General features: G+C 37.1%; 1 protein-coding gene across 4 annotated transcripts in view; it reads right to left on the bottom strand.

Annotated features, from left to right (window-relative positions):
- rad18 (RAD18 E3 ubiquitin protein ligase) overlaps positions 1-21,422 on the bottom strand; it is a 35,808-nt gene that overhangs the window by 13,057 nt on the left and 1,329 nt on the right. For all 4 annotated transcript variants that reach the window (XM_044349678.1, XM_044349679.1, XM_044349680.1 and 1 more), the window contains exons 2-11: positions 20,200-20,278; positions 19,423-19,484; positions 19,186-19,256; positions 12,594-13,024; positions 10,224-10,323; positions 8,775-8,962; positions 8,216-8,286; positions 7,708-7,768; positions 1,610-1,741; positions 940-1,066 (exon numbers count right to left, since the gene is read on the bottom strand). In XM_044349678.1, the coding sequence (XP_044205613.1) occupies positions 940-1,066; positions 1,610-1,741; positions 7,708-7,768; positions 8,216-8,286; positions 8,775-8,962; positions 10,224-10,323; positions 12,594-13,024; positions 19,186-19,256; positions 19,423-19,484; positions 20,200-20,278 (1,322 nt within the window). The remainder of the gene's footprint in view (positions 1-939; positions 1,067-1,609; positions 1,742-7,707; positions 7,769-8,215; positions 8,287-8,774; positions 8,963-10,223; positions 10,324-12,593; positions 13,025-19,185; positions 19,257-19,422; positions 19,485-20,199; positions 20,279-21,422) is intronic.

Genomic DNA, 21,422 nt, shown 5'->3' with positions numbered 1-21,422 from the left:
TAACCTAGAATATACTTTTTGCAGTCAAATTAGAAACAGGCAACAAACAACCTCAGGGTTTTAATGAAAATATTCCAATAAAAAATGAAGTGTAGGATGTAAATGGTAGTAATTTTAGTATTTCTGCTTCAAACAGTCTGCAGTGTTACAAGTTAAGTGAAGGGGAATATAAAGGCTGAAAGAAGATGTCTAAAGCCTATGTGGTGTGAAAGAATAACTACTCACACTGATAATCTGTCAAGGTCCAAACTGAAATCCTATGTATTATACTGTGCTTGATTCAGTCACATTCCTTTTTTACTCAGGATGCATTACCATTACACTATTATTTCTTGTTAACCCCAAAGCAATTCCAGTGATTTTTCTATGAAACAAATTACAGTCAAGTGCATAGTCGATCTGATGTTTATTTGATACACTGTATTGAGTGACTGTGTCAATTTAACATTTAAGGGCCTAAATGCCTGTACTTGGTGGATATGCTCCAAGTGAAGCAATACTGTTACCCACGACTACACAACACTTACTTTCTTCTACCAAAGGATAGGCTGAGAATTTGCCACTGAGCACGAGTATGTTGCAATAGCTGGTTCTCCTGTTTGTCCTTTTGTGCTTGTTAACAGATACACAAGAGATGTTCGGATATTCAAAATAGAAATTGGCAGAATCCCCTTGATACAGTATTTTATCAATGTGCAGATTCAGTATGCATTGTGATTCTGTATTTACCGTAATGTTACACTCCATTTCCTCAAGGATTCATGTATTATAGCAGTTACACTCTGCTTTCTTAAAACAAGACTGAGTTCAAAGTAATCTCTGATGATCATCACTGTGAAATTAGTCATATCCAAAGTGTATAGAGGTATCCAACCAACACTTAACAACGACAGAGTCTGAGGGTGATCAGTCAGGATGTGTAACTTATCAAGGACTCACCTGCTGATGGACACGTCACTATTAGCGGGGCTGGGTGACAATTCAATCCTTCTCGTAGATGGCTCCTCATCAACCTCGTCATCCTCTATCTTGATCTCTAAGCAGCTCTTTGGTTCTGCAACTTGATCTGAAAGAGGAAAAAATATATATCATCATGTCAGACATTTAGGGAAAAATCAATCATTGGAGAAATGGTCTGTCAAACGGTGGACGCACAAAATGAATTCCCATGACAAACTAGTCTCCTTGGGACACTAGATTCTTTGCTTCATTTAGATTGCATGAACTGTTTGATGCATTTTCATTCACACATGAAATCACACATTAATTACAGTTATTGACATATCTTTATCCGCCCTTAGCTGATGAGCACCACAGTGGAGTGCACAGTCATATTGTGAATTTAGGATTGAGAAATACACTGAGTGCGCTTTATTTTTATTTTGCATGTAGTTAGACAAACTAATTTCTCATAGCAAATAATTTCTAATCGTTTTTCTATAGGAATTGTTGTTTTGTGAAAAAATACATAAGACACAAGGTGAACTTGCCACAGCTGGTCCCTGTTGGGATCAGGTGACTCACTCTGGAGGGTATCTGAGGGGCTTAAAGGTGTCCTGTGACTAAATTGTATTCTATTCCTTGAGAAAGGTGATGAGTGTTGCAATACCCGCAGAGTGTGTTTTTTGTGTATCCTTTCCTTCCTCAATGACTTCCTGTTTGATACGTGTCTGCCTAGTGGTCTCAAGGCGACTCCGGACCTGGGCAATCAGGCGGGAAAAGTCACTGCTGTGCTGCTTCCCTGTGGGAAAATAGCATAAAAAAATAGCATTAGTAAAGAAGGATGGAATTTTTAATGGAATGAATGCCATAACACATCCGACCTTGTATGTAAAGTACGCAATACGTACTATGCAAAACCACGTTGTTATTTAAAATCATAAGGGTGGCATACAGTAATACAGTTGTTGACACTGTACGGTTGACTAGATATCTTTCATGGAAAGGTTGGGAAACAGGTGACAGACACAGCCGACCTGGGGGTGCATCGAGGAAAATAATATACAGAAACAGATGGAACCCAACCCGCAAATAGGATACAGGCTACCATATCTTGGAATAATATCTATGGTGAATGTAGACTGCTATTTCTTTGTGAGACAACAATATCTGTAACATGCCAGGCTGATCAGATAAGTATTTTGACTTGGAAATGACAATTTCCAACCTTGAAAGGTTGAATAGATTTGGAGGAAGAAAAGATTTTATTCATGAGTTTCTATACTTGAATTGAAATACCACAGATACAAGCACCAAGATGAGATGACATGTGAAACAAATTATTCCTACTACTTGACATTATATCTGACTATGAATGGAAGCAGGCAGAAGAACAATATAGGTTATTAAGAAATGATCCAAATATAAATAAGGGATTTATTTCATGTGAACACAGACTAGAAGATTAGGATGACAGAACTGAGAGATTTAAAAAAATATTTATTTGTACCTCAACATTGTAATTAATGTTAGTTCTACAGTGTGAGCTAAAGATGAAAGAATTTCATGATTGCCGTTTTTGATCAATCTGAAGTTAATGAAAATAAATTTGAAGGAAAAGCCCCTAACACAAACACATTCAAAAACATAGCGAAACCCAAGCAAAGTCGACAAAAAGTGTGGGGCCACAGTTTTTGTTACTTCTGGTTACCATGATTAACAACAGCAGAATTTGACAATATGAAAAAATAGGTGTTTATTTAACTTGGAGGCCTTCTATTGTTTATTCGGGTCCCCATTAGTTGTTACCTTGTCAACAGCTAATCTTCCAAATTACGTCCATATATGTTTAAATTAAATATTTCCATTAAAGATGCTGTAGGCAACTATGGACAAATGAACAAGAATTTTCAAAATACTGAAAAACAAAAAGAAAAATCAATCCCCTCCTGTGGTTTTAGCATGCCAACATGGAAAATCTAATAAATACAGCTATTTTTTAATTTTTTATTTAACTAACAAATCTGTAATTTAGCTTTAACAATAATTGCCAGCAAAACTATATTTTCCTTTTACCACTGCAGGAATAAACCCACATGTGAGAGACTGAGTGACTCAATCTCTTAATGGAGAGTGGGCGCCACTCTGTTAGTATGAAACAAACAATGATTTTCAAACTTCATGACCTTGGAGCAACTCTGTTGCCTCAGACTGATAACTTTATGAGCAAAGAAGTGCTTTTTAGCCAACGCAGTTGCAAAGCTTTTACATTGTCACAGTGCCTTTTCATTTACTGACAAAAGCGTGACTCCTAAAACCCATCTGATAGACTAGACTAGACTGAATGGTGCATGTCTCAGTTACAAGTTATAATGAAATCTCACACACCAGCTTTATTGTACAGACACTGGGATGCAGCAGCTCAACAGACTCGACAGGGCAAAGGTTAAAGGTTAAAAAACTAAAAATGTCCATTACTCTGTTAACCAAAGTCTACAGAAAAACAATGACAGACCAACTCAGGCATCACTTCAGTCTGAAGGATTGTTTTGAAATTTTTTTTTTAACCCCTCCCAGAAATCTGTAACATTTCTGACAGCTGGGACTAGTGCTGCAACGGAACATAGTTGATCCGTGATCCGTATGGATCGCCCCCCACGGTTCAGCACGCATGTGAACTGCAGATTAATTGCAAAATTTAATGTCTCATTTGAGACAAAGTAAACAAACTGCTGTAAGTACAAGTCATGGACAGACAGCGTGTACCTAACAGGGATTTAGAAGAGCAACGACCAAACTAGCATCTAACGGGTCCGAAGTGACATCTGCAGGTATGTTAACATGCTGTTTAATGTGCTGCAGCTGAGCAGCTAATTAACTACCTGCTAACTGAAGTTAGCGGTGCACTTTTCCCCAGGCAATGTTTCTTTGGTGGCTCGTTCAACAAGCTAAGCTGCAGGACGAGACGTGTGTTCATGTTTGTAAGTTATCATCAAAATTTGATGATATGGACACAGGCTGTTGTTTTATTCACTACCATGTTTAAAGGAAGAAGGTATCATGCCTCATATTGCACTTTAACAACTGAGTATTTAATATTTCATATATTTTAATATTTTATTCAAACATTGGACATCTTGAATGTTGTTTTCATTTAAGACCATGGGAAAAAAGTTCCTTGCTTAAGGTGTTTTACAGAATAAATGGAAAGCAAAGTTATATTTGTCTCCCTTTTTTTTGCTGATCCAAAAAATGATCCGATCCGTGACTCAAAACTGCGTTATGATCTGAACCGTGTGTTTTGTGATCCGTTGCACCCCTAGCTGGGACACTTGTCGGTCAAGCATACATTAATCTTCATAAATCAAGATCAGTTCATTACTGAGAGCCTGATTCCTTGGGGTGAAAAATAATATATTTTAAATTTTAAATTCATGTCAGAATTCCCCACTTAATGAATTCCATGGTGGTTGCCACTTATAATTGGGCCAAAAAATAACATTCACCTTAGTTTTCTCTACCAAAAAAGGGGTTTAGAAACTTTAAAAGTGGCTACTGAGTGTTGCTCCAGAATGTAACTCCAGTCACGACACAGTTTTTTTCAATGATCGTTGAGAGGCACGCATACACATCAAACTTCTCCGGGGCTCGTCTCACAAAGCAGGATTTCCAGCTGTTTTTGCCTTGCAGTTATTCCAGTTTGTGGGAATGTTTTCTAAATAACCAGCTACTGATTATATTAGCACTAAAAGAACATGTCACATTAAGAAAAAGCTGCAAGCTCCGGGTGGATACGGTGTGGCTGTGTGTGTGCTGCCTTCACCTTCCTGTCTGCTCATTCACCATTCCCCATGCTGGCAGAGTGAGTCATCCACATCCTCCTCTGATAAATCAAGAGGTTATCACAGCAGTGCAGCTATTTTTAGAACCCACCTCGTGTGAGTCATCCATTTTTCAACCAATTTTAAAAGTTAGCACTACAGAGGTATTTCATCTCGTTCAACCATGTCAACGTGACTTCTGATAATGCTCTCTAGTGCTGATATTGTGGTTTGACCTCTGCCCTGATGATAAAACACAGACTTGATTTACAGTCCTATGCATCTTTACGTCTCTGAACAATTATCTATGAGCTCATATTAAACAACAAAAAAAGGTCAGGCAGACACATTTTCACAAAATGCTCTGACAGACAAAGTTTTACATTTTCATTCCACCCCTTGCTGCTAAATTACTCACTGAAGACACAGCCACTGCTTATTTCTGTTTCTGGTAATGTGTTGTGGAACATAAGAGGCTGGCTCCTAATAGAAAGCTTCTAGACTGAATAAAGTAAGACTGAGATTACAGCCGACTACACACTGAAGATTCAAAATAGTAATTATTTTGCTCGAGACATAAAAGTCTGCAATATTGTGAATATTGCCTATTCAGTTTCTAGAAGATCAGTCTCTGCCTCTCCACTCTATAACTATACAACAAATACTCAACTTCCACAGAAATAACACCATGCTGTTTCTGTGATGGATTACCTCTCAAGTAAGATTGAGGTCTTTACTAGTGGATTGTCCTTCTGAATTAGCTGCCTAGAAGGTACTGAAGTAAATGTATTGATCAGTTTAAACACCTATGGTCTGCTTTGGAAAGTAGTCATCACACATCGTCATTAAGATGCACAAAGTGTATCTAATCATTAGACCATTTTTTAGACATCTATTTAATAAGATAAGATATATAAGATAAGACTAGATTTCTCAAACTTTTGTAGCTCCAACTTCTGTCCTGCTTTGTTCTGTGGGCAATGACTCAGGGAGATTTTTAAAAAGTGGCCATCTGATAGTTTGACAGAGTTTTTTTTTTTTTTCTTTTTAACATAAGACTCCAATCATCAAACAAGGCTTTTCTCAACATTTCAAAGCAGAGGTGGGACACCTCACCTGAAATAAAAGCCTCCTCGATTCTCAGAAGATATGAAATAAAACATAAGTCTTGAGGGAAAAAAGAACAGAGTTCGCTTACCACCTTTGCTAACAATTTTTCTGAGGGAAACCAAGATTAAATCTAATGTTATGCTTTCGATTCAGCCCTTGTCTGATGAGTTTATTTGTAAAACACCTTTCAAACAAGATGCAGTTCACAGAGCACTACATAAAAAAAAGTCAATTAAATGAAAAATTAAATATGAGTTGAAATGAAATAGAATACAAGAAAGAATGAAAGTTAGAGTAGTTGTAGTTTCGGAAAGGTTGTAGCAAGTAGATGGAGTTGTATGGTAGATAGTAAATTTTAAATATTTAATACAAGCTTTATTGAAAGTTGTTTGGTCGCAACTATGATTTTAATTGTAATATCCCTCTGCAAAGCTTGTTCACAGAGAACTCCTCAGACTGAGATTTATAACAAACAATATAAGAAAAGTAAAAAGCTTAATGTTATTTTCTAGCCATGTTGCCTAATTGAGACACAGACTTGTTGTATTGTCTGCTTATCTTGACGAGCTGTCTCTTTGGAAGTGGTAAACCCAGTATGATTCACAGCTTCACACTCACTCCAACAAGAGGATTTCAAAGATAAGCACTCCTCAACTCTTACAAGAGCATTAATGTATACTGTTCAGGTAGAATGGAAAATCACATTTAAGTGTTTTCCAATATTATTTTTTAAAAATGCTAGAAAATATATGGTCACGGTAAAAAGGAGAAAGCAACATCACAAAGCACTTCAGTGAATACAAAATTGATCAATTCAACTGGAGCTCAAAAACAGATTTATTTTTGGAGGGAAGCGGTCCACCTCTCTGGGGTAACAACTTTTTGCATTTTGGTCCCACTTGTTTTCATTTCATACTCTATAGTATGTCCTTTTTCTGCATAAGACAGCATCCATGCAATTTTATAACTGAAGCAGTTTTGTTTTGCAGTTTGGCCATTCAGCTATTAGGCACAGAGGGTCAGAATGTCATCTACACCTACTGTGTCGCTAAAGTGACGAGGTAAATGTATGATATACCCTAGAACCTTTTAGAAAGTCAGAGTTGATATTCATGAAATGTGTTCTTTACGTCTAATTAATGACCTTCTGGATTTTTAATCAATTTATCCCAAGGCAATCATGCATTATTTGATTATTCAGTACCCTAGAAATGCATCAAGGGGGAAAATGAGACTTGATGTTTCATTTTCACTAACAGCATTAAGATGACTTTTTTTAGATTTAGTAATCTAAGAGTACAGAATGTCTTTGGAACTTTGTTTTATTGTGATATTATATTCCCCTTAGATTTTTCCGTCACCAGTCAGAAAGCAAGCACCCTGACACACCAAGCCAACCATCAGCCATTGCGGTCATTGGCTACCTAGCACCAGTAAACGCAATGTGTTTTTTCCTCTTCCACAAGACTAGACAGTACCAGTTGCAACGTTTTCTCAGTTCTTATTATGAGCAGTTAATGGAACATTTTAAACTGATTCACAATGGCTGAAAATGGCTTGCTAGTTTATTTTTAACTCCAATTCTGATCAGTTGGAGTTTCAGTTCCATGTGCACATTTGTTTAATCAGTTGTTTTCTCTTCTCGCGACAGACAGTACAGCATTTCTTTGCATTGCAGTCAAATGTACCTTTTAACAGAGGACATGAGGTGATGCAAAGCAGTTTAATTTGTTGTTGACCTTTGTCAGCACTGATTGGACAGAGAGGTCGGCTTGGTGAGTCACAGCTCTACGGTGTCAACATACTGATAATGAAAATTACAAAAAATATCACTTACTATAATTTGAATGCAACTCTTCAATCTCCTTCTCCGACTGATTCTTTGAGAAAATCATGACCTGCAACAGGTTGAAATGAATTAAATGACATAGATTAATATCATCAATGAAAAAACACAATATGACAATATCACATATACATAAGCAAAGCAATTGCTCTCTGTAGCTTGGCACAAGCCAGCCAACCAAAATTGCTTTCTACTCCTATTGTAATCAGGAAGTGCTCAAAGGTGGCCATTATAGTTTTCATTATAAGCATCTTTCATTCATGTTTCTCAATAAAATACTCACTATCTATCCTTAATGCTACAAACACTCTGAATTCATTTCCTGCTTCTACCTACTTCACTCCTTTTATGGCACATTACAGCCAACAATTGTCAGTACGAGGAGGACCTGCTCATCAGTACTGCTACAGTGCCACAAGAGATCAAGAAATCCACAGGGAAATACAGAAAAATAATAATTCAATCTCTCGAGATATCCCATTAAGCAGTTAGTACTCACAGGTTTGGCTTTCCCCTTTAGCTGATTTCTGATCTTCTCACTGGCCTCCACCTCTTTGGCTATATCTTCAGCTGTTGACAGAGGAAAGAGAAATCTTTATTACTCTTTAGATCACAAATATTACCTGTTAATATGAATTGTGCCATTGAGCACGTAAAAGGTTGTGGCCCATGAGATCACTGTTCAAAACTGAGGCACTCCTGGAGATACCAGTAAAGAAAAACATAACCTATAAGATATGTGTTGGTACATAATTCTTGTATGCGTTATGTCATTTTCAGTTCCATGTGCACATTTGTTTGTGCATTCACTCATATACTGTAAAGAGCTTTTTGCAAAGCACATGTGTATGTAAGGGATTCATTAGGTGATGCAAAACTCAGAGCCCTGTATAGCGAAAACTGTGTTAGTACACATGTAAAAGGACAGTATGTAAGTCAACATATGTTTACACAGTTCTTACATACACAGCATGAAACTTTGATGGACTTTTTATGATCAAGTTTGTTTCATTCACTGCAGTGACACATACACTTCATTAAGTACTCAGTGCCCTCACCTGATTTGGGGTTTGTGGAGTCACACTGGGCATTGTACATGTGGACAAACTCCTGGTGTCTTTTGATCATTTGGTCTCGAGAGCCCTGCACTGAGAGATGGCATTCCTTTAGCCTCCTCTTCAATTCCTGCATGGAAAGCAGGTTGTACACCAGCTTCCCCATCGGACGTCTCACCTTGCCAAGTGAGCTGCAAAAGACAAGCAGACTAATTTATTTCCGTAATCACCAGATACTACTTGGAGTTAGTTGATGGAGGCATTTTGTTCTGCTGTGACTACACTGAATGTCTTGGACATCATAAGCAGAATAGAATCATGAAAATGTCAACTTACTCACATCATACAGTGGAAATATCAGGTCATCTCATACCAAATAATATTAAAGGATCGGAGTTGCTATTTGTTAACCTGGCAAAGGTACATACCTCTGATGATTCATGCTCATTCATACCTGTTATAATCAGACAAGGCTGTCAAATGTGTGGTTTTTAGCTATATTGTATATGTGTGAGTTATTAGGGTTGGCAAGAAGAACCTTCTCCATGCAGGCTGCATACAATAAGGTCAGAATATTAAAACATCTGCAATTCATCATTATGACATCAAGGTCTCCTCTAGATTAAGTGTTTTGTGCCGCTGCACAAATACGACCAATCGTTAACAGAAAATCAAATTGCTGCACATAGCATTAGTCACCCTGGAAAAGCAAGTTTCAAGGGCCACTCACAAGGATTAGCCTCTCAAATTATGTCATAGACGCTGACTTTAACAAAAATATGGAATCCAATGACAGTAATTGTACACTTCTAGTAATAATCGCAATAATTGCAGTAATTCTGTCATTTTAGGCCAAAAAAAGCTGATGACACTAACTGAATGGATTGAGTGTCCAGGTCTTCAGGTTTTCAAAGATAAAATAAATCATCATGTTCTCCTTACTTTATCTAAAACATAATACATGGATACTTGCAGTGGAAAGAATAGATTGCAGTAAAATCCAACTTCACTATGTAACTGGCTCCATCCAAAACAGTCATTAAACCCCCTGGATGGACATCTGATCTTACGTTTCTGAGCATGTTTCATAGATTTCCATCAAACACTCTGGATATGGTGACCCTGGTATGTAAACAGGGCTTTTCAGGTGATGCTTGCAGTCACTACACCCAGCAGATGTTTGTCCAGAAATGGCCCCATACACATAATAGTTCCTAAAAATCACATCTTACCCATTTAATATATTATTTAATCTATTTAAAAGCAGCGATAGTATCTAAAAGACGCTGTAAGAAACATTGATGCACTCCAATACCCCTCTGTCAACATTATCATCTTTGGAAAATCTATTAAGTGTCTTTACTTTCATCCCACCTCCCGAGAGAGTATTATAGCTTGAGCAAATACCACTGCAGTGCCTCCCTTTGAGTGATCAGTAAGTGGCTATTTTACCTCCTCAAGCTTTCCTTCTTCTCTCCGCTGGTAAGACACGTGTCTAGATGCTTGTTGATAAATTGCTGAGACACACTTACAGAACACACAGGGCACTCCACTGCAAAAAGACACACAAGAAGATATTATTAGCAGCTTACTAAAAACAATAAACCCGTTTTTGGTGCTATGAGTCATATTCCCCTAGCTACCATCAAAATAGGGGGAAAAAAACACTAGCTGCTATAACACTGTAAGTCTTTCATTTACAATTTAAATTAAACAAATGAGGATATCCTAAACAGGATACACATAATCTAAAAACAGCAATATCCACTAATCAACTGCAAAAAGTAGAACAGTCCTTTGCTGAAGGACCATACCAGTGCATCTTAGCCCCCTTGACTAAAACTCTAACTCCTGATCACTTCCCAAAGTACACCATACATTTTTTAGATGGTTTCAGCTCATGTCAGTACACTACACTAATATATAATGCATAGACTTGAAACTCGCTGTATACAGGTAATAAATCAAAAACCTCTCACACAAAAGTAAAAGGTGGCTAGTTTAATATGACAGATTTTCAATATCAAGCAACATTAAAGACACAGCTATTTCTAAAAATATCAGTACGGAGGTCGCACCGCTCTAAGTTTCACCGAGTGACCTCCAGGAATGTTCACCTAGTTGGCTACAATGGAGTCAGAAGGAAGGGGCCCTATCCACCGACAAAACAATTAAAACAACACAGATTGATGAAGTTTTGTGTTTGGTGCTGAATATTTTTACTATAAATGTGGGTTTGACATAATTCATGTTTGTCCTTAACAAGTAGAATAGTTTGCTTTGGACAAGCTGTGTTTCCATTTAAGTTAACAGATAGGCTCTTTTCTCTTGTGTTGAAGTGCTTGAAACGTGCAGTGTTGATCCCACTTCACACATATACAGAAAGAGAATTAAATTATAAATATACTTAAAAAAATCTTTAAAAGCTAACATTTGACATTTTGCAGCCACAAGCTGATTTCTATAAAGTATTTAAAATCCACCAACTAACCCTAAGTAACAAATGATACAAGTATTGAATATAAACCCCTGAAAAATACACACAGAGAACAGCAACACTGGAAGTGTGCCAACTGTGCATGCCCTAGAGAAGCAAACAGGAATGCCTGTCTCATCTACTGTATGTATTTACTGTACTCCTATTCTCATATGTTTGTCGCCCACATTATTTTCTTTTTCAACTTTTTCTCCTCAGCTACATTCAGACTAAAAACAGGCCTATGTAAAACAATATAAGGGGCGGTGCTGGTGCAGGTGTGTTGTTTAAAGTACCTGTAACAGATTACTGCATTTAAAGGTTTATCAGAAAAACACAGCACAGGTTTGTAATATTTACATATAATTACAGACTGGATTTTACAGCTCTGAAGAATCACGGCTGCAACCTTGTTCACTAGTGCGCACATGTGGAACACATCTGCATCTGCGGACCCCGATTGTACTTTGTACTATGTATGGAACCGCATTTGCATCCGTGGTCTGTGTGCACGTCTGCAGCTGTCGCGGGAACATGGAAACCATGAATTGGCCTTAACTCGTATTCTCTGTACGTAGGGTAAATGTTAAAACTTCAGCAGCTTTTTCTTTCTTTGCCTGTGGATGGCTACCATCAACAGTCTACATCTGCAGCTGTAAACTACTGCAGTTACTTTCTTTTCCAATTAGGTGGAACAGTTTGTCAGCTATAGAACCAGTCACAACGTTTGTTTACATTAAATTCCGGGTAGAAAACCTCTGTGTCATGTACATACAATTTAATGGCGCAGAGTAAAAACAAATGTCAGTTTAAGCAAGTAAAGAAGTAAACAAAGAAGTGTATGTAAATAAGTATAAGTAGTGAGTAGGAAAAGTAATTTAAAGTAAGTACAAGTAAGTATAAATGAGTAAAGCACTGGTAAGACGGCTTCCCACTATGACAAAGTCAGTCCGACTGGCGGTGAGATGTCCCTATTGGGTAGATTTGATATATCAAAAATATTAGCAAAGCAACACAGTGCATAAAATAAGCGCAGCAGAAACGTCAAATAGGTTGGACCACTGTGTTTAACTATCTATCTTTAAACGTTACATTCACGGCTGAAAATGACAACAGAAATAAACAAGTTTGCTGATTTCACATACTGCATCTCCACAATTCAAATCAACTGTTAGTTGTCTACCCGTGATTCAATGTATACAACTGATCTGACGATGACCAAACAACTGTCCCTTGATGTGATTCTGTAGGTAGCTACACATAAATGAGTGAGATTTTGTGAGTGAGTTAAAAAGTAAGTTAGATGCGATGAGTCACAATTCAAAATACAAGTAGAAAAGCTTCACCTTTGATTACTGGCTTTACATCTTTTGATGGTGAAGAGGAATGCGCAGTCTCATTCCAAGTGTCAATACTGTTCGAGGCTGTTTCCTCCTGTTTCACTGTCATCAACCCCTGCATAGATGACTCACCCACATCCATCGGCTCTTCTTTCACATTCACTGGAAGTTGAGCAGTTACCGAATGTAGGTCAGCATCATTTGCATTGTGGATGCTTGTAGTCTGTATCTTCCCCTGCTGAACACACTGAGAAACCAAACCATCTCGCTGGGTGTCTTTAGTGGGAGATGTTTTGGGCCTCTTCTGGAAAAAGTGACTCAAAACAGAGCTGTTACACTTCTGGCTCCTCTCTCTGGGAGTTTTGCATTTGACAGCTGAAGCAGGGGTCTTTGGCGATATTGGAGGAGAGTCAAAATTTGCTTTTGACAACTGCTGCCTGGAAAAAGAAGAAAGGCAACATTTATGTGAAAGGAAACATGTGAAATATGATTTTCACACCCAGACAGCCACATGTTTAAATTCATTCTGATGCATACAGTAGCATCAGTAGCTCTGCTTCTCTCACAAGACAACAATTTACTTATCTAAAGAACACTGTAAAAATGCAAAAGTATAATTACATAAAACATATTATGGAGGAAAACTGACTCAAGATCTTCTTGAAAAACCTTATTGAGCACTTTAAAAAGAGAAGAGTAGTATGTGCCAATAAATACTCTTACAGTAAACTGAGCCCTTTGACTATAAACTGCACTTGGTCAATTATCTCGCTCCTTTCAGACTGAGCGTGAAAATGTAGACACATTGGCTACAGACTTGGAAATGTGGAAAGCAAACAAATTGCAGCATGGTCATTAGTTGGCAATAAAGTGGAACCAATGAGGTGTGTGATGTTCTGCTTTCCACATTTAAAACTTTTTATCTGCGCTTACTGTCCCCATTAGAGCAGGTTCACACGCATACATGCATACATGCGCACACACACACACACACACACACACACACACACACACACACACACACACACACACACACACAAACACATACACACACACAACTGCCTCTTCGCACAACTGTGATGTGGAAGCACCCCTTACCCCACAAAAATCTTGAAGAAATATGTCCCCCCACTATCATTCAACTGTTAATAATGCTGCAAAAAGCCAGGTATGCCTGTTACTGTTCAGTCCATTTAAATTCTTAATGTTGAACATTGTATTGCAACTAATTATTTTTAATTAGCAAAGTGCAATACATTTAGAGGTGTTAAGCAAAATACCCAAACAAAAATCATAAAAAAGTATCTAAATCATCATGAGTTGATGTGAAAAGTAGTTTGTTTCATAAGTTTATTTATTTTATATATTATATTTATTTCCCTGCTGTTAATTTGTATTCAAACATTTACCTTTAATAACTGTAGTGTTACTCAACATAGAAAACAGGAGTCTCCTGGATACTTTAAATATACTATCAACTCTTACATGATAGCCATTAGTTGTATGCATGTTACCTCATTTGAGCAAATACGTTTTTTTCTCCGTTTGTTTAAGCAGTTTACTGGCTGTTGCCATGGAGTGGACACCAGCCACGAAGCACAAATCAGAGTATATTGGTATATTTAAAGTGTATATTTAGAACACTTGTGACACATTTAAAATTAATAACCAACATTACAACATAGTTACACTGTGACAGATGTTTATTCCGATGCCACAATTCAGACTGCTATGTGACAGTTGGTCACCTCTTCTGTATATAAATGCTTTCTCTGTAGTGCCATAAAGACTAGGTAGATACTGTGATGGAAATACAGTGGCCCCAAAAGTATTTGGACAGTTAAACTATGAGCAAAATGTCCATGAGGTTCATAAAGATATTTCATAAAATGTTACATAAACTGGTATTTGATCCATAGAAAAAACACATTTAGCACAACTCTAAACTCTTATCTTTTTTACTAAAATAAATAAATCAGGTTGTCACTTGAGAAAGCATGAACATATCCCTCTAAATGGCAACAAAAACGTTTTTGGGACAAGTGCTGATTGTCAAACTTAATGGAATATGTCCACAGGTAATGTGATAAACTATACCTGTGGTTACTCTGCTAGGAACACCTGTGTGAATTTGAGTCATTTACTTTGTAAAGATACTATACATTACTGTGGAACTGGTCAGTTAAAAGCAACTGCAAAAATGGCAAAGACAAGTGAAGTGAACTCAGAGAAAAGGTCAAGCAAAGTCCAAATTCAACCTACATGGATCTGATGATAGAAAGTTTGTGTGGAGAAAGCCAGGAGAGGAATTCCAACCAGATTGCACTAAGGGTATGGTAAAGTATGGAGATGGGAACGTCAAAGTCTGAGGCTGTTTTTCTTACAATGGTGTAGATGAACTTTAATGTATTGATGGAATCATGATCTCTGATGAGGATTTTTGTATGCAAACTTAAAGAAATCCGCCAAAAAAAATATTCGAGCGACTAAAGTGAATTTCTCAGCAGAAAATGATCCAGAGCAAACCAGCTGCCTGTTGAAAGAATACTTTGCCCAAGAGAAGATCAAAGTCTTAAAATGGCCCTCACAAAGCCCTGAACTAAATCTCATAGAGTACCTATGGGATGCCACGGAGAAAAAAAAAAGTCAGCTTGTCTGTGCTCTAGTGTGGATGAACTGAAAGCTTTGCTAGTTGAAGCTTGAAGGAAACTTTCACCACAGCTATTACAGAAAGGGTTGGTTCCATTCCCAGACGCTGTCAAGCAGCTCTGCAAGCTAAAGGATGGCAAACTAAATACTAAAACACTGAAACTATGATCTTTAGTGAAGCCACTATTGGGTATCCAATTTTTTGTCTTCACTTTGAACTGTATGTTTATCATTTAAAAACATAAACTTCTTTTTGTGGAATATTTTGCTTGATAAGTGTGTGTGCGCCATCATTCTTTAAAATAAATGCCATTTGCTTTGACATTTTATGCAATGAAATGCATGCATTTAAGTGTGGCTTAAGTGTCCAAATACTTTTTGGGGCCAGTGTATCACTATTCTTACAACATTTAATAATTTCAGCGATAAGACCTTAACTGAACAGCCATTCCATTGTTGTTGTTGCCTCATTCCAGCACTGACATTGTATTAAACATATTTCATAGTTCCTCCTCAAATATAAGATTCAAGGTGTGCTTAAGCATGACTAAATTACATTCTAAAGATACACAACAGTTCAACCTCATTGTATCTACAATTCATTTTTGAGCAGCAGAAAGGAGACTCAGGCCATTCATAATTAATGGACCAGGTCTTTCTAGTAGATAAGAATTCAATAGATTTGGAGTGTTGGAGTGTTTTTAAACATTACCTATTAACACTAAATGACACAGGACACAAAAAATGATTTTAAAAAAAAGTTTGGTTTACATCAATAAAACAGTTGTCAGATATGTGAAATACTGTATAACAGAATGAACCCCTGAGTTTAGGCACTGTTTGAAAGCATATTGATCCTCCAGGTCTAGACTTGAAGTAACCAAAATAGCTAAAAGCCAGTCAATACCACCTTCTTAAATTACACATACTAATTGAATTTAAGTTGTCCTGTCATATTGATTCCCTCTACAAGTTGATTGTTAATAACCTTTTACAAATAGAAAGGGGTCTTAAATGCACAGCTATAGAATTTCTAAACTTACTGACCTTAAACACACACAGTGTATATGTTGAGCTACACACCCGTAAAGGTTTTTAACGATTATTTTGTCCACATTTCTCACAATAAACGATACCTCAATTATTATTCAACCCTAATGTAGAATGAAAACATACATTACTTTAGTGACAATGTATTGAAAAACGTGTTTTTCCACTTGTTTTATGAAAAAATGCAATTAGGTTATTATTTATTATTCCAATACCTACTTTAAAAAAAAGCAATTTACTATTAAAAAGTTTGAGGGTACTGTACTAGCCCATTATAAAACACAATGACAGAGTTCAAGAAAACAAAATGTACTGAATCCACAACAGAAAGGGGCACTGTGCCCTTGGTGATTAACTAAATGACATAGCAGTGTATCTACGTCTCAATGTATAAGATCCACTTCCACCTAAGTAAATGTGTGTACTGAGTGAGAGGAAAGATGACTGGTTAGTGTGACAATATAAACCTGTGTCACTGCAATAACAGCTAATTGTTTGTTAAAGAAATAGGCCTCTAGTTTAATGGCAGTATATGAGTGCAATCTGCAGATAGCTACTTAGTGCTATGTTGTCCACAAAGTTTCACAATGAAAAATGTGAAAGGAAGCAATCCACAAATAGCCTGCTTGCTAATGCAGAAAACCTAGCAACCATAGGCTGCTATAGTAACTCAAATATTCTCCCCTGTCATGCTCTGTACAAAGTTTTTACACAGACCAAAACATGGAATCTAAAACAAAAATACTATTACATTTGGGACATTTATTTCAGAGCAAAGGAACTCATCCAAAACAAAATTGTTTGAGACAAGTCTATTGCTACATAACAACAATACTTTATGACAGAGTCACCTATCAAGGAATCCTATTTTTCAGACACTCAGTGCTAGACAACAGGAAATTAAAAAATGGGAGAAAGAGCAGCTGCGAAAGCCACTCATTCGCAACGGCGATGACAATCAGAGGGTTTACAGTTTGAAGGGAGAACTTTCTGGGTGTTGATAACATTGAGGTGATTGATGAAAAGGGAGCAACATCATGGCTTCCTGACCAATAACAGCACTCAGGCTTTATATCAACATCAACCCAGATATTAAAGAAACAATTCAGATGACTTTAGTTTTAGTTTATGAATTTATTTGTTGGGGACAAAGCCATTAACCAGGCTTTTTTCATGTTTTTCCTGAACAAATATTAAAAGGAACGCTAAAACGTGGATCACCCATAAAACTCAGACTGTTATCTGTTTCTAAAATAGCAAGAGCTAAACAAAATATACATCCTAAAGGATGACATCCTAAAGGCTGTTCTGTTGTTCTTGTATCTTAATATTGTCAGTATTAGTTTATTTCTATCTCTTTACCAAACAATTGTCACACTGCAAGAAAACAGCTCAACACTTACTAGTCTGCCTCAGACAACCAGCGACTGCAGGCATATGGCTAGCTGCACCCATGTGGCCACTTCTACCAATAACAAGACACTCAAATGTAAGGAAATGTTTACCTACGCTGTGATAGTGTCACTGGAGAAAACGAATTTTAAGTACCAGGAAATTTCCTTTAGACCAGCTCTAGTCACCGCTCCCTATGCCTACATCCTGCTGTAATGAAAAAATATCAGCCCTAAAGCAACACAACACACACACATAACTACAATACAACCTTGGCTGACCTCAGTTAATGAAAACAAAATCCCCATTGGATTTGCAGAAAAGCCTTAATTCAGAAATAGATTACTGAAAGGCCATTATAAGTGTTTCTCCAATGCTGTTAAACGAAGTAAACCAATGCGAAGTAAACCAATGCGAAGTAAACGGAAATTGGTTCCCTTGTGTATATACTGTAATATTCTCAATAACAATGGGATCCCCTGAAATCACTAAAGTAATAGTTTTCTCTTCAATTCTTTTTTTCTCTTCAAGATGTTTTAAATGGTTGTCATTGTAGTCCTATTCCCTGATCTGCCACTTTTATTATTCTATTAGTCTATGTCTGAAGGCAAAAGAACTGAAAATAATCACCCTAAAAATAAAAACTACTGTACTTTGTAAATGGCTGTATCAAAAGGAATTGCTCAGAAGTTGTTCTTAATCAGTGCTGGCCTTCAAAGAGCCATAAAAAAATACTTGAACAGTACTTGATGATAAATTAAAGTATCATTGCTCATTAAGGACCAACAAGCCAGTTCAGTCAGAGACACGTATCAAAAAACTGGCCATTAATTGCAAATGGTTACAGAGTTAGTGGAAAAGGCTCTGCTCTCTACGGGAACTCTCAAAGAATCAAAGCAGCAACAAGAACTAATCTTCAATTAAGAATACAGCATTAGACACACACACACACACACACATATATATATATATATATAGTACACATGAGAATAAACATTAGCAAGATAATAATACCAAAGCTTCAGTGACATAAGGAGGACTTTGGAGTGGAGTTGTAGCAGCAATCAGTGTTGGGAATCAGCAGAGTAATGGTGAGCACTGACAGTTTAGAAAGGCCGCCATAAACACTTGTATGAACATGATTGTATATTTTTAGCTTACTGATGCATCAATATGCTAAAATGTTGTGACAGCTGACGCAAATCACCTGACATGCCGGCGACTTCAGTGCTCTGCCTGAACTAACGCTATGTTCCATTAAATCAGTCAACACCAAGTGTTTTGGTTTTCTGACTTGTTTATGCTGACAAATGTGAGTGATTAGGACAGTATTCATCATCACCATGCAATGCAGTTGCCTATATTTCTTATTTTATATCATTCACACAGATAATTGTAACCCTTTTAAAAACAGCTACTGATGCAGTGTGCATTCAGGTCCATTTGCAGAGACACTTTTCAGACATAAGACAGTTTAGTGGTCATTTGTAATGTGCGTTATGATTACCTTGCCGTTTGAAAGTTTATGACCAAGTCATCCAATAAACGGTTGTTTCTTAGATCTTGTTCTGTTGCTTGCTAAAAGAAAAGAAAAGGCGAGATATGAAGGAAACCTGTCTCCTTTATTAGATTAATACAATAAATAACCAAAAAATCACCTGCAAATATGTCATCCCTCTTGAGATAGTGACCGTGATGATTATGCAAATGAAACTTTACAAATTCAAGTCAAATTTATACTTACTGCATTGCAAACTGGACACAGCAACTTATAGGCAAAAAATTTTCTGATGCACAAGGAGCAAACTGTAAAATGAAATGCAAACAAAATATATGTTATATTTAATCTGTTGGCGAACAGGTAGATAACTTCCTTTTTTTCCAAAGTTGTTAGTCAGCATTAATTTGTACTGAATAATATGTAAAAAAATACACTTGAAATATTTTTCTCTTTAATGCACACAACTGTTTTCGGTCCACATATGAAGAGGCTCTAGTGTGGCTCAATCACAGCCACGTGAAGCAAAAAAGTATGCAGAATCTATGGACATAAAGAGATGTAGGCAAAGATGCATCCACCTATAATAAACTTGGATCACCTTAAGCAGGGAACTCACTCAACTGATGTTGAACTCATGAACCCAAATATAACAGCAGGATGTTGGATCCAGAAGGACACACTGTCATGACTATTGTATGGCTCACTTACTCGCAGTGATAACGAAACCAAAGTTAATATAAACCATGTTTAAACAAGTGGCCGACAAACACACACAGCAAAAATATTACACTCATTTGAAAAGACATCTCTAATAATTAAAATGTTCAACTCTTTCTCTATGATAAGCCCCCTGAATGATCGTCACAAGCCACTTTTTCCCCAGACTTTTTATTTTTTCAAAAGAATCTCATCTGCGAGTCACTTCATGGTGTTGCCCTCATATGCTTAAGTTTTTGCTAAACTTCATGAACAGTAATTAGTACAATAACTCCTCTAAAAGCTGCTCTGCTTCTTACTTACAGTTGTGGGAACATTTAGTCATCATTGAAATATTGAGGAAGTCGAAGCAAATGGGACACCGAAGCAGGGCATCAACATTCTGTAGATGAGAAAAACACTGATCAAAAACAGAAACAATTCAACTAATAATTAATTGTTTGTCAATAACTTTTAAAAAATTGCCTGGTAATGATACATCATGACATCATCGTGACAGGCTGGCCTGTGAATGACAATTTCTGGGGCAAAACTTAACTAGCATAAACATTCTCAACAGAGTAGCTCCAATTTCAAACATATAGCATTAATTTATTCAAACATTTTAGAATCTAAATATTTTTTTATTTCAGCGTAATAAAATAAAAACATGAATAAATGAGTGGATAAACATAATGAATGCAGATGCTTCTTCACGGGTGCACTGCATGGTACAATTAAGCAATTAACATCCAATCTTGCTCTGTGTACATGTATAAAAATGCTAACAGGCCCAGTTAATTCTCATTTTGTATCAAGATGGCAAGAAGAAAAGATCTAAGTGACTCTGAAAGAGGGTTCATTGTTGGGGCACAGATGGCAGGAACTTCAGTCAAACTGACTAAAGTAACATCTGCATTTAGATTTACGGGAAAGACATCAGTAAATAGGGTCAGAAGTTGTGGTCGCCAGCGCACATTTGATGACCTTGATGCTCGTGCATTAGTGCGATATGAAACGAAAAACAGAAGAGCAACTCTTCAAGTACATAAACCCCTCATAACAAAGATGAACGTTTGAGAATTCAGTGGTGCAAAAACCATAGGCACTGGTCTACAGAGATGTGGAAAAAAGTAATATGGCCAGATGAGTCATCCTGCACTATATTCTCAACAAGTGGGCAAGTGCATGTATGCTGTGCACCAAGAGAAGGATACAAGTCTGTATGCTTGACCCCTACAGTGAGGGGATCTGGTGGCTCTGTTATGCTGGTGGGCATTTTACTGGCATGGTTTCAGCCAACTTGTCCCCTTAGAGGGAAGGGTCACTGCAAATCAATACAAAATTGTTGTGAGTGATCACCTTTATCCTATGCTGAAACATTTCTATCCTGATGGGAATAATCTCTTCCAGGATGACAATGTCTCCATCCATAGGGAATGAAGGGTCATTGAATGGTTTGATGAGTGAATCATATGCTATGGCCTTCACGTCACCAGAGGTAAACCCAATTGAACACCTATGGGAGATTTTGGACCGACGTGTTA

The sequence above is a fragment of the Thunnus albacares genome, chromosome 4, assembly GCF_914725855.1.
Source record: "Thunnus albacares chromosome 4, fThuAlb1.1, whole genome shotgun sequence".
Classification (NCBI taxonomy): Eukaryota; Metazoa; Chordata; class Actinopteri; order Scombriformes; family Scombridae; genus Thunnus; species Thunnus albacares.
Note: the sequence above shows the minus strand (reverse complement) of the source record. Positions and strands in the feature narration are given on the sequence as shown.